Raw genomic sequence first — 13,389 nt, forward strand, 5'->3', positions numbered from 1 at the left:
CGGTGTTCAAGGCGGAGACGCCCAACCACATCGCATTCACGCATTCTCACCCACTTGACCAAATTCAAATTCAAATCGCCGACTGCTTGTCAAGATAGCAAAACATACAGGATGAATACAAGTACAACATAAACGATGATTTCCGTACGCATGAACTCGTCCGTGAGACACGGTTTCTTTGCTCCTACGTACCGTCCTAGCCCTTCCATTCCACATCTGCGATGCCCAACACGAAGGGAGGTATACGCGAGCTTGAATTGGACGGCAGTGTTATTGCAATCGCTACGCCGAGCTCGACGGACTCCGTAGTAGATGTCGAAGACACGTTGGAAGTCGTGGGATGGGTATCCACTGACGGTGGGTGCGGGGAAGCGTGCGGCGATCGGAGAGCATGAAAGGCCTGGGCTGTGTCTTGCAAGCCCACACGGAACGGGTGGAGAGCTGAAGACGACAGGTGAAGGGTGTACGGAGCGTAGGTGGATGACGAGGTGTGAGTGTCGGAGGTACTGGGTGGGGGAGGATGGCATTCGCCCGCGAGGAATGGCTTGAACGCAGATATGGGCTTCGTTCCAAGGTGTAATATGTCAACAAACAAATAGCATTGGATCGAGGTAGATGCGCACCATGAGGTCTTGCCACTGCACTCCCAGTGACTTCGCGACGTGAAGATCCCACAGCTCCGGCTTCTTCCCAAAGCCCCGCGGAGGGTGTCGTGCACTGTTGAGACCCATCGCGATGAGGAGACCAGGTTGGGGTGCCCATGCCGCGGTCTGCTCGTTCCACATCCACGGATGAGCAGCAATGTCCCTCTCCCACTGCGCCGTGGCTGTTCTTCTGCCCCTGAGATACCGCCGCATGGTGAACATAATCAACAACCCTCCAATGAAGAGCCCAAGCGCGAGGCACGCGAGGATGAGCGTGGTGCCTCCTGCGGCGAGGAGACTACCTCCGGACGCGCTGCTGGTGTCCGTGCTTGTGGCGGCGGATGTGGTTGTGGAAGGCATCGTTGTTGAAACAGAGGCTAAACGGTAGACACACCGAGGGCACCCCGCACGCTCGCTGGAGGGAGCATGGAAGTGTGCGCAGCCTGTATAGCGGTCGTGCGCGCCGTTTTATATGTAGGTGGGATGTGGTGGGATGTAGAAGAGGCTCGCCCGGAGACGCCTGTCTTCAACTGCTTTGAAGTCTGATCAGTGCATTTGTAAGGCGGTCAATACGGTCTTCAAAGGAGCGTCGTATTTTCAGTCCAGCATCCGGCTTTGCGTCATTCCTCCCTGTCCCTCTGCGCGTCCGTGCATCAACGTCAACCATGTCACGGCCAGGAGGCCGCCGCGACGACCAACTACGCAAGATTTCCATCACGTACGAGGGTCTTGACCGCGTCGACGGTTCTGCGCGATTCAGCTTCGGTGCGCGTGCATTCATCACCCTCGCTCGAGCGTCCCCTCACCCCTCCTCCGCAGGCCAGACCTCCGCGCTCGCCTCCGTGTCTGGCCCCATCGAAGTCCGGCCAGCACAGGAGAACCCGGCGCAGGCGACCCTCGACGTGCAGGTGCGGCCCGTCGCCGCGCTCCCGGGCACGGACGCGAAGGCTCTCGCGACGACGCTGAAGGGGATCCTCGCGCACTCGCTCTTCCTCGCGCGCAGCCCGCGCACCCTCGTGCAGATCGTCGGCCAGGCCCTGTCCGGCGCGGAGACTGGTAGCGGCAGCGGCAGCGCTGGGCGAGGGTGGCCGGCGAGCCTCACTGCCGCATTGGTGAACGCGGCCGCTGCGGCACTGATCAACGCGGGCTCGGTACCGATGAAAGGGGTCGTGTGCGCGGTCGCGGTGGGGAGGATGACGGGTGGGGCTGTCCTGGTGCTGGACCCGGAGGAGAGCGAGCTGCCTCGACTGGCCGGTGGTGGGTGCTTTGCGTTCCTCTTTTCGTCGACGCTCGGGGACGGGAAGGAGTCTCCGGCGGTGGACGTCCCTCCGTGCTCGATGCTATGGACCAACTTCACGACGTCGGCTCCATTCGATGTGGACGAGCTGTCCCGTGCACGTCAACTGGCGGCGAAGGGGGCGGTCGAAGTCTGGCTGGCGATGAAGGGGACTATGGGGTCGGGCGCGGGCACTTTGAATGATTCTACGAGTACACAAGTCAAGGAGGAGAATCTGTCCCAAAACGTACCCAGTGGTGCAATGGAAGTGGACGATGACGAGGTCGAGATATGATCTTTCCTCGTGAGTGCTTACCATGCCGCCCTGTTGACCCGAACTTAACGTGACTCAAGTGTTTGCAGTGTTCTTGTTCTCATAAACACGCTCGTGATCATCGAGGTGAGCGTTCTTCTTGTGCTACGCACCCTTTCAATCACCTCGTAGCCTAGCATTTTCGCACAAAATGCTGCCGATGTCTTCCCTCTGGTATCCTCTGGAGCCTGGGCTCTCGACATTCCGGTCGGCATACAATGGGTGCTTTGGTCGTCATTAACCCTGGATCAAGACGTGGTGGCGTGGCGCGAGGTGTATGTGCCTGTAAAGTACATGTTCGGTCGGATTTGACCCTTTCGTCCTAATATACTTAGTTCAGCGCACTAACACTGCACGATTGAGCCACCCTCAAATACTCACCAATCTCCAGAGACGCGGTAAGATGCAAAGCAAGCTGCTTCGATTGCAACCTCGTGAGTCCCTCAACTCTCCATGGGGATAGTCTTCGCTCACTGCGCCTGCCTCAAGCTCATAATCTGTATCGGAACCGGATTGAGCGAAAGAAATCTATCATCGATGGAGCAGCTAGCTTCAGGGTCCTCGCCTCCAGCATAGACAACGTCATCGCCACACGTTTCATACATCCGCACTGGTGACCGACACAGTGCTCCAGTCCCTCAGCGCGAGTACTATATACTCTCTTCTACATGACGGGGTACTTGCCATCACTCCATACCGAGCTTGTGAAGTAGGAGTCTCACGTCACCGTGCTTAATTTCAGCAATTCTGGATAACTCCATCCGTACCGCGCACCTAAACACAGGGTTTCAGACGGGCGCGTCGACAAGACCAACCTTACTATGGCAGACTCCTCCCGCAATGCCTACTCCAACGATGTCTCTGAGTATTCCATCAGCTGTGTCTACTACACGAAAGCGGTGGCCTCCTCCTGGCCCACGCGTGCGTTCCTCCCGCTCCTCCGGAAATGGAAGGGCGGCCGGGGAGGGGCAAAGTCCGCGCCCCAATTATCATCACCTCCAGCACGAACGACTGGACGAACGTGCATACACTGCCCTGTCTATCAAACCATCCGTACTCACTGTTGCCCTTCGTTCCGCAGGATCGGGGCGACCTGCTCAACTCGTTGTAACTTACTCTTGTTGTTGGAGTCTGCCGGTGTCCCGACCCGGCTCTGGTTCATGCTTCCATTTCAGTCTATTCAGTCCTTTGGTCTTCCACACTGTGAGTCGATTTGTTCACCCTATCCCTGCCTTGGAACAAAACATTGAAATCTGATCCGAGCACAACAGTCCGGTTGCCGGTCAGTCGACGCACGTGTCGTTTTTGATGCCGCCATGGGACTCCATCCGGTACTCTCAACTCGAAGTCATTGCCTTCTGCGAAGCCCTCAAGAAAGAAGCAGTATTTTTCTTTTCTGCGTCGGGAAATCCAAATCTGGCTCGCGAGGCTTTGCAAGAACCCCGCGTCATGCGATACGGCCACTCTGTCGGCCTGCCTCTCGCGTCGGTTTCCGATTATCCGCTTGCGCACTCCTCATCATCCATATAACCCATTACAACCATTCTGTTGTCTAGGATACATACAGTACAGCGTGGCCTCGCAAAGCCTCGCAAGGGCCTGCGGTCTATTTAAAATCCGCTTTCGAGATCTGCAACTCGCAAGGCTAATATGGATCTTCCGACCAAAAGCTGCCCATGCTCGACGCTGTCTAGATAAGCCCGCCTCCACTTGCGCTCTCCAGCAACAATGGCCGACGCCGCACTCCACAACCTCAGCTCAAGCACGCTGTTCGGGTCGTCGCCGTCGTCACCGGGGGCGGGACGGTAGGTTCGAGACCGGCCGTGTGCGTGCTGTCGCTCATCGGTTTCTGCATTCCACAGGGCATCGGACTGATGATCGTGGGAACGCTGGTGGCGAACGGGGCGAGGGTGTACATTATCGGCCTGGAACGAGCAGAGCTGGACAAGTGAGCACAGTCGGGCGTCGAGCTTCCGCCCGAGCTCACTGGTTTCCGCAGAATCACGTCGGTGTACAACGACGCTGCGGAGAGGAGCGGAAAGTCGGGTCGCATGTATGCGATCGAAGGAGACGTGAGCAAGAAGGTAAGCCGATGGTCGACGAGCACCGGCCGCAATCTACAGGCGGCACCTGACGGGTGCTGCTGCAGTCTGAAGCCAAGCGGCTGGCCGAGGAGCTCGCGAAGAGGGAGCCCCACATCACCGTGCTCTTCAGCAACGCCGGGTGAGTGCACACACAGCAGAATCGGTATCACAACCGTGCATCCGATCCGCCATCTCAGCATCACCGCCGGGCACGTCGACACGACCAACCTGACTACAGCCGACTCCTTCCGCAAGGCGTACTTCGACGACATCCCCGAAGAGTCCTTCGCCCGCGTCTTCAGCACGAACGCGGTCGCGACCTACTGGCTCACCTTCGCCTTCCTCCCCCTCCTCGAGAGATGGAAGGCGAGCCCGGGAGGCGCCGATTTCGCGCCGCAGATCATCGTCACCTCCAGCATGGTGGGCTGGGCGAAGGTCCGTAGGCGCTCTCCCAAACGCCCCCCAACTCTCGGTGCTCACCCCGCGCCGTGCAGGATCCGGCGACGTGCGCGACCTCGTTCCCGTACATGTTCTCCAAGTCCGCCGTCGGCCACGCGGTCGCGACGCTCGCGCACGCGCTCCTCCCGCTCGGCGTGCGCGTGAACGGGATCGCGCCCGGGCTGTTCGCGACCGCGCTCACCGCGCCCGGCGGCGGCCCCGGCGCACGCGACGCCGCGGGCAACGCGCACTTCGCGCCGGGCGCGCCGCTCGCGTTCGACGTGCCGCTCGCGTGGGGACGAACGTGGACCTCGGCGCGCTCGTGCTCTGCCTGGTCGCGAACTGGTTCGTCGACGGGGAGACGGTGCTCATCGACGGAGGGGTGCGTGACACGTGCGGTGCTTGCTCGATGCGAGATGTGGGCTGACGGCGCTCTTGCGCGCGCGCGACAGAGTCTCCTCAAGTACGCGTCGTCGTATTGATGCAATTCCAAGGGTGGCCGCAGAACCAAGTTGGTCCGCGGTAACCGGTCTCCGCTCGGAGGGTTGTTCCGGGACGAAGACGGCGTTTGGGAATGCAGGGCAGAGGGAAGGGCTGCGTTCAAGGGTTGTATTCGTAGATGTGCTCACCTTTATGCATGCGCTCGTCGTGTTTGACATGACGTCGAGGTGCGTTGCGTCACACGCTTCCACGCTGTGGCCAGGATTAACCTTCCCGCGAAGAGGTACGGCCGTCGTGCAGATTGGCTGCGTGCACGGACGATCTGTCCTTGATCCCGATCGTGAAGCAGCAAGCTCGTTCGCGAGCTCTCGTCGGTTGTCACTGCTTCTATCCACCTCTAACTAAGACAGACTTCACCGCGGCCCTGCTTGGCACCGAATTCGAAGCCCCGGTACCAGCCCGACCACCGCGCGACGCACTTGGCCCGCTATCTCCGTGTTCTTCGATCCACTTCGACCCTGCGCATCTTGTCTGCAGGGATCGGAAGCTGTGTCGTTGTTTAAGCATTACCGCTCTCGCCTCGAATGCCATATTGCTGTGCCGGCCCTGGCAGCGTCGACGCTTCGCTCGCTTCTCCCCTCCCCTGCCCTCGTCCGCTCCCAAGCCAGGTGAGCGCCGGATGCTATCTACGGGGATGTCTCTGACGAGAACCCCACCTCTTGCACCGCGTTGACCAGTAGCTTTTATACGTCCGGGGCTTGGCGCCCCACCCCTCGCCCACGAGCCAACCGGGCTCGTCCAACCCCCACCCTCGGGGGTCCAGCACCCCCTTTTTCCTTTGCCAGTGCTGATCCGGGCGGGGCCAGACCTCCGCGGACCACCCCAACGACTTCACCGACGTTCCACGACGGGCCTTCCAGCGCGCGCGAGATCCAGACGCGAATCTGGTCCCCCCGATGCGCGGTGCGCGCCCGTCCCCGATGTTCTCGAAGACGCGGACGCCGCACGCACAGCCAATCGGGCCCCGTCGCCTCCGTCGGTCCTCGCTCTCGCGTCAGGCCGGCAGGGGTGGGCAGGGGTGGGAGTGCCGCAGGGCGCGCGGCGAGATCGCGGGGCCCGGAGGGCGGAAGGAGAAGGACAGCCCAGCGCTCCGAACTTTGCCTTCCGTCCGCTGTGGAGCTCCGAGCGGCGTCGAGTCTCGACTCCGAGCCCTGTCCGCGCCATCCGCTGCCAATCAGAGCGGGATCTCGACGCGCCGCACCGCACGCCCTCGCGAGGCAGGTGCATGGGGCCCCGCTTTTCATTGGCTTTCGTGGACCCACATGACCGCCGCGCAGGACGGGGGCTCCACCCTACCGCCGTCCACTCAGACGACGCGGCGCGGTCGGGGCTCGGGGGACATCGCGAGCCGACGGCTTCTTGGAGGCCTCGACCCGTCATACCTGCTCTTCTTCTACTTACTTACTACCGAGAGGGGCGAGAAGTCTAACTTCTGAGACGCCGGGGTGGGGCCCGGGAGCTCAACCACACCCTGGTTCCTAGTAGTAGATCTGAGAAGTTAGAATCCAACGTGTTTTTTGCGTGGGACTGCCTACGCTTGCATCCGGGCGGACGCAGGACGGAGATGATTGCGGCTTCTCTAGCCAGTCACCGATGAGACAGACTCGAAATCGCAGACGTCTGCCAGGCCTTTGTTATCGAGGACAGTACCCGAGCTTGCGCCTTCTGAAGAGCCGTCATACAACAGCCAGACTGCGACCGAGTGCATGCAGGATGTCCAGCTTTTACGTGTGCGCCGGTCCACGCTTTCGCCCCGGATGGCTGCTGCTTCAGCCGCTGTGGCCAGTATTGCGCCCGCCTCGTTTTCCCGCGACCCCGGATGTAGCCATGTCAGACTCATTGTCAGGCGGCGCGCCACAGAGAGCTGACACTCAGACGGGTGATCTCCATGAATCCCCACCCCGCGCGCCCTCACCTGCGCAAACGGTGACCCAGCCTCTGCAAGTCGTCGTCGCACCACCATCATCTACCGCGCCCAGACGACGGGGAGGACGTCAGCAAGCCCAAAGGCCGTGCGAAGCCCCGTCGGGGCGCGCAGGCGCTCACAGGGGCGGTGAGCACCGACGTCTGTCCCGTCCTCCCCGCGCGCGGGATCCGGACCCGCCGAGCCTCGTCAGTCGTCCGACCCCTCTCAGCCCTCTCAGCGCGTTCTCATGCGCCCCACCACCACCACTCGCACCCTCTTCCCCGTCCCCGCCCTCTCCCCCTCCCCCACCCTCTCCCAAACGCAAGCACCCCTCCTCACCCCCCCTGATCCCACGCGCACGCCCGCACGATGCCGACCCCGACGACGAACCAGTCCGGGCTCATCTTCGGTTTCCTGGTCGCCTTCCTCGGCCTCTTCGCCGTCGGCGTCTCCGCCGGCGTCGTCTGGCCCGCCATCCGCCGCGTGCTCGCCACCTGGGGGCTCGTCCCGCCCGACCCGCGCGGCGTCGGCGGCGGCGCTGTGGGTGTGGACGCGGACGCGGGGGGCGCGGGAGGGGGGGTCCCGCCGGAGCCGCCAAGGATGGTCGACGTGCGGCTCGGGGGGTCGCACGGATGCGACGACGATGACGGAGGGGGGAGACAAGAAGACGGAGAGAAAGACAGTTCGGCGGGCGGCGGGAAGGGCAAGGAGCGGGCGGCGTGCTGCAGCGGCGGAGGCGGATGCGAATGCGAATGGAGACACCTGCGCGCAAGTACCCTCTTTCCCCCCTCTCGCGCTGAGGACGTCCGAAAATCACATCTGCTTGCTTTCTTTCTCTCTCTTCCCGCCCCGCCGGCGTGCGCGCGCAGCCGCTCGCCCTCACACTCACAAGTCCCCCGTCCCGGCCTCTGAGTCCTGCTGCGTCGGACGCGCCAGAGCGGCGGCCGGCGCTGCTGAGGCGGCCGTCCTCATGGCTCTGGCGACGCTGGAGGTGCGTCTGCGCGTCCTCTGCCGCCCTCGACGCCTGCTTACCCGCCTCGCACCCGGCTCTCCGTGCGCCCCCGATCGCGCACGCCCGCCACCTCCCACGCACGCTCACACGCTCACACTCCGCCCCTCCCCCCACCGCACCCTCGACGGAGAAGACGACGGCGCGGGTCGACGCACGCCGCGCCGGAGGACGACAAGAGCCGCAACCCGCCGAGTGCGGCGGACGACGCGGACGTGCTCGACGAGCGCGCGGGCCGCGTCGCGGTCATCGTGCTCATGCCGACCCCACGACCTTTTTCTTTTCATCTTCCTCCTCCTCCTCCTTTCCCCTCTTCCCCGGGCGACGAGGGGCGGCCGCTGCATGACTTTGCGCTGGGCGTCGTGGACGTCCGGTGCGCGCGAGACGCGCGGTGACGATGTTTCCCCCGTATATGCATCCGCTTGCGCTTTGCACGGTTCGCTGTACTATACTGTACTACCACCATTTCCTTCAACGGCTGTTAGATTCTCTGGACCAGGCTCGCGTGCGGCGTGCTCGTTTTCTCGCCGTCTTGACTCCTGCCAGTTCTCCCAAGCGTGTTTCGCCTCTCGAGTCTCCGGCTGCTAGACGTGGAGCTCCAAGCTGAGCCTGAACTCCCCCAATTCGACCTTGCGCAGCGACACGCGTACGTTCCTGACCTCCTCGCCGAGTCGTCTCTCTCACAGTGCGCCCCGAGGCATCTCCACCCACTCGACTTTCTGGGTATCGCTCGCGCACGCCAGCCACACGATCGTCCTCATCCGGGTACGCGTCTCCCTTCCTCGCATCTCAGACTCCGAGCCTCGTGGAACGGCTGACGCGAGGCCGCTCCCTCCCCGCGGCACATGTACAGAGAGCTCCGCTCTCGGTCGGACGTCTGGCATGCAGCGTGCGTGGCCATGGGGAGGTGTGGCCCAGCTGCCATTCGCCGATGCCGCGTTGCATCGCGCCAGACTGAATGCGTAATATTAATGTTCACGGCGCGCTGCGCAAGCTCAAGCTCAAGCTCTCGGGCTCGTGCGGCGTGCACGCCCCTGATGACGGGATCCCCGCGCACGGGCCACACGCTTCACGCCCCACACGCCCCCTCGTCGGCGGACCGTGGACGATCGCACGCGCATCGCCTCGGTATCGCCGCGCGCGCCTGCGTCGTGCGAAGTCGACAGGATGCGATCGCGCGCGAGGGGATCTTCTCTTCCCTTGTGGGGCTTAGACTCTTAGCGCAGCTTGGCCCTGTGGCCGGCGCGCGCGGCGTGGCGCACCTGCCTTGCGGGGCTAGGACGCGGAGTTTTTTGGACTGGAGGTGGAGCTCGAGCGCGGGCGTGGAGGATCGCAGGACGCGCGTCGTGGGCTCAGCGCTGAGCTGAAGCTCGTTTGCCCGCTGCTGCCTGCGTACGTCGTGGATCCGGCCGCGCAGACCTCCACCCCACTCCCCCGCATAGGGCCGCCTCGTCTCCAGAGCAGAGCGGTGGCACCTAGCGCAAGGGGGTCGTGAGGCTCGAGCTTGCGCTGTCCCCGCGCGCGGTATCGGATATCCGAGTCGACGGCCCAAGGCTCTGGGACGACCTAGCGACGCCGGCTTCTGTGGCCAGCAGCGGGGGGCTGCATCCGACTTCTCGCCGCGCACGCGACCTCGAGCTCACCCACCCGCCGTACGGCCGCTCGACGGGGCTCCTGATTCAGGACCCCGTTCGCGGTCGGCCGTGGCTCGGATCCTGAGCGACGCGAGAAGCACGGGCCGCATGATCAGACGGGCCCTCGCGCGCGGCCGGCCTGCGTCCACCATGTCGACGGACTTTTTGCCAGGACGGCGCAGAATCTGCCGGTCGTGCCCAACGTACGCTGGCTACGTACGTCCACACGAACTCCCGCACTCCGCACAGACTCGCCTCCGCCCGTCCCACAGGTCCCGCCGCCCGCCTCCCGCTCCCGGATGCCCTAGCACGGTACCAACCGTCGGGGCGCCCAACACCGCTGTGGCCGGCTGGCGTTGAGTAGAGCTCGGGGGGGGGATCGCCCTCGCGTTCTCCCGCACCGAGTCACGCACCAGAGTCTATAGACGAGCCTTTACGCTCGCGGTGCGCGACCTCCCCCCACCCGGGGCCTCGCTCCTCTCTCGGTCCTTTCTGCGCGACCGGGCGTGCGCAGGCTGCCCCCAGATCCCCCCGTTCGATCGCGCGCGGCGAGCGGCAGTCTGCAGCAGCTCGGGGACCCGAGCCTGGCCTCGTGCGCGTTCCACGCTTGTCCCCCAGCCACGGCTGCGCGCGCGGCCATTGGCTGGTACCGGCGAGCGAGACGGAAACAAAAACGGAAACGTTCGCTGGGCTGGAACATTCGGAGCGGGGACGTCCAGGCCCCGCGCGCGCGAGCGCAGTGTGGCCGACCTTCCCGATCCGCCGCGCGTTGCTCCCGATGGGTGGAAAGAGAATCGGAATCGCGCACTGCCCGCTTCCCCTGTGTTCGCTCGGGTGCACCGATTGGTCCCCGAGCGGGCGGCCAGAGCCCCGGGCGCCGCGTTCTCGCGAAGGGCGGGTCACGCGAGCCCCGCGGGCTCGACGCGCGCAGGGCCGGCGGGCGCACGTACGCCCCCAAATCTCCGCGCATCTGCCATTATGACGGCGTCGATCGCCAGATCCAATCCGATTCTTTTGGACGCGCGGGAGGCGGAGGGAGCTGCGGGGGACTCGAGGCGGTGCGGGGCGTGCGTCGGATTCGGACGGGCGAGGGGGCGAGTGTGGCCTGCCTGCCTGTTTAGGCAGCTGTGCTCGTTGCGGCTTGTTGGCCGTCCGGTCGGCCGCGTCGGCCTTTCTCAGCGACTCTCCGCGCGCGGCGGGCCTATGCACCGACTGATCGCGCGCGGTGATCGATCTTGATAGCGCGGATAGGTCGCTGCGCGCGCGGGGCACCGGTGTTTGAACGTTTGAACTCTGGCGAGCACTCGCGGGGTCTGCATTTCGAGCTCAAGCGCGAGTTCGGCCCCCGCAGGGCGATGTGGGCATCTGAATCGTCGGGAAATCCTCGCGCGCGCCCCGCGCCCTTTGGTCCTCCACCACCACTACCGCCACCAGCACCACGGTGCAGACGAGACGGCCGTTTCAGCTCCAGCACGGACTCCCGCTCTCCGGTAAATTCGACGGTCGCGCCAGCCTTACTCCACGCTACACCCGCCGGCCAGCCAGCGACGCACGTAGGCTCGCGGCGCCCGTCCTCTCCAGCCCATGCAGCCCTGCGCCCAGTAGGTCCCAGTGGTGCCCGACCCGACCGGTCGACCCCACCCCGCCGACCCTTGCGGTGCGCGGCGCTATAGCCCGGATATTGATCGCAGGTGACCGCGCCCCGCACGCCGCGCGCCGCTTCTTCGTCCGGGGTACGGGGCGGGTGAACGGTTGGCCAGAGACAGGCACACGCCGCGACTAGCGCGCGATCCGAACCACCCGGCGGGGATTTGTGCTGGCAACGCACAAGCGCACGCGCCGTTCGCGATCGAGCCTGGTGAGCTGCACGTCCGTAAGTACGTGTGCGTGTGTGCAGTACATGAGCGCTTGAGCCGTCGCGTCTCTTTCTCCGCACCCGTGCACGCTCGCCGCGCGCCACGCTCTTTCCGCGCGAGTACGGCAGGCTCGCCGCATCATGACATGTATCATCCTCCGAGGATCCCGCAGATTATCACCAAGTCCAGAGTGGGCCACTGGCCACAGGCCGAGCTAGGCAGGAAGAGGCGCGAGAGCAGCTTACCCGGCCTGTGTCGGGACTCGGGAGCCCGGCACGGGGCAACTGCGCCTGGACCGACGCCCCGCCGCCTCCCGACCTGTGGCCGCGGTCTACGAAACGCTGGCCCGGCTCTGGCGTCACGTCGCCGCGACAGCGAGGCCGGGAGGTAAGCCGACGCGCTCTCGCCCGCGCAAGACGACGTGTGCTAATGCGGCCGGCAGCCCGCGCGCCGCGCGATTCCCGAGGCGCGGCGCGCGCGGGGATCTACGCGCGCCATAAGCAAGTGGGCACGCAGCAGGTAACTCGGTCGACCGCGCTGCGCGGGCGCGGGCACGCTCTTCGCGCACTAGAGCCCAACGTAACGGCATTCGCCTCGAGCCCCCCCCCCTCGGCCGCCGCGCACGGCACCGCCGTCTTCGCGCAAGTCATCTGCTCGACTTCGACTCAGGAACGCCGCGCGCAACATATCCGTATGTTCTCCGCCCTGGCATCCACACGCTGAGGCCGCCAACGTTCCCGAGCCACCGGTCCCCCGGCGCGAACCTCCGAACTCGCGCGGCCCGCCCGCGCCGCGCTCTCCGGCCTCGGAGGCGAGTGCACTGTGTGGTGCGCCCCCTGTCCGGCGGGAGAGGGGTTGTTGCGTGTGCGCGCAGAGAGAAGGGGGGGCGCGCTCCTATTTTTTTTTGGTATGATGGCGGCGGGGATTCCGCGCTCGGAGGGCTCGGTCCGAAGCAGGTCGTCGCAATGCAGAGCGGCGCGGAGATCCACCGTTTCCTGCCTCGCCTGTGTAGGCGGGGCGCAGGTACGGGCTGGGTTGGTACTGCTCGCACGTACGAGTGAGCGCGGGCGGGAGTGGTGACGATCTGACTGAAGTACGCCTTTTCCCCCCGTTTGTCGCAGGAGAGATCCTCTGGAGTCTGGACGCGTCGGTGATCGTACGCGCCGTGCATGCGCGGCGGCAGCGCTCGTGCGTCTCAAATGCGTCGACCGACGTCCAAGCACGCACGTCGCGTTCGTTTCTCGAGGTGCGGGACGCTCGACGCTCGATCGCGCACCGACACCCCCCAAGACCACCGGCACATGTACAAGCGGTGAGCGAGTGATGCACATCGTCGGGGGACCGGACCGCACAGCCCGCACGACATCTGACACTAAGGTCGCCGCGCGATCGACGTCGCGCGTCGCGTCGCGGCCAGGGCTCGCAGCTACTAGTCGCTCTAATGAACGCGAGAGCGGGCCATCGACGTCGGGCCCACCGCCGCCGCCCTTGTGACACTCCTGCCCGAGCCCTCTCTCTCTCTCGACTGATTTACGTCTGAAATCCAACTCTGCGTGCAGCACCCGCGGGGACGTCATGACCAGCACCTTAAGCGGTTCACGCCTTCAGTTCAGGCCTTCACGCTGCCCCGCCCGACGGCCGTTCGTCATCACCGCAGTGGTTCTCGATTCTTGCACCGTCACGAACCGCCCGGACCCCGGGCCCGAGCTCCGGAGCCACACTGTACAG

General features: G+C 64.6%; 4 protein-coding genes across 4 annotated transcripts; 3 read left to right on the forward strand and 1 right to left on the reverse strand.

Moving 5' to 3' along the window:
• Positions 1–196: 196 nt before the first annotated feature.
• BXZ73DRAFT_80951 (uncharacterized protein) lies at positions 197–1,004 on the reverse strand (the record flags this gene model as incomplete). Its single annotated transcript, XM_048023390.1, has 2 exons — positions 197–562; positions 624–1,004. The coding sequence occupies 2 exons, from the start codon at positions 1,002–1,004 to the stop codon at positions 197–199; spliced, it is 747 nt and encodes a 248-aa protein (XP_047873495.1).
• Positions 1,005–1,309: 305 nt separating this feature from the next.
• BXZ73DRAFT_92427 (3' exoribonuclease family, domain 1-domain-containing protein) lies at positions 1,310–2,215 on the forward strand (the record flags this gene model as incomplete). The annotated part of the gene is made up of 2 exons (XM_048026363.1): positions 1,310–1,409; positions 1,464–2,215. 2 exons carry the CDS (start codon positions 1,310–1,312, stop codon positions 2,213–2,215), a joined length of 852 nt encoding a protein of 283 aa, XP_047873496.1.
• A 1,326-nt stretch (positions 2,216–3,541) lies between these two features.
• On the forward strand, positions 3,542–5,281 carry BXZ73DRAFT_105679 (uncharacterized protein; the record flags this gene model as incomplete). The annotated part of the gene is made up of 8 exons (XM_048016346.1): positions 3,542–3,717; positions 3,957–4,038; positions 4,096–4,181; positions 4,233–4,317; positions 4,383–4,456; positions 4,515–4,752; positions 4,812–5,100; positions 5,250–5,281. The coding sequence occupies 8 exons, from the start codon at positions 3,542–3,544 to the stop codon at positions 5,279–5,281; spliced, it is 1,062 nt and encodes a 353-aa protein (XP_047873497.1).
• A 2,250-nt stretch (positions 5,282–7,531) lies between these two features.
• On the forward strand, positions 7,532–8,566 carry BXZ73DRAFT_105680 (uncharacterized protein; the record flags this gene model as incomplete). The annotated part of the gene is made up of 3 exons (XM_048016347.1): positions 7,532–7,702; positions 8,055–8,153; positions 8,342–8,566. 3 exons carry the CDS (start codon positions 7,532–7,534, stop codon positions 8,564–8,566), a joined length of 495 nt encoding a protein of 164 aa, XP_047873498.1.
• Positions 8,567–13,389: the final 4,823 nt, after the last annotated feature.

Source organism: Epithele typhae, assembly GCF_022376455.1.
Source record: "Epithele typhae strain CBS 203.58 chromosome Unknown BXZ73scaffold_69, whole genome shotgun sequence".
Lineage (NCBI taxonomy): Eukaryota > Fungi > Basidiomycota > Agaricomycetes > Polyporales > Epitheliaceae > Epithele > Epithele typhae.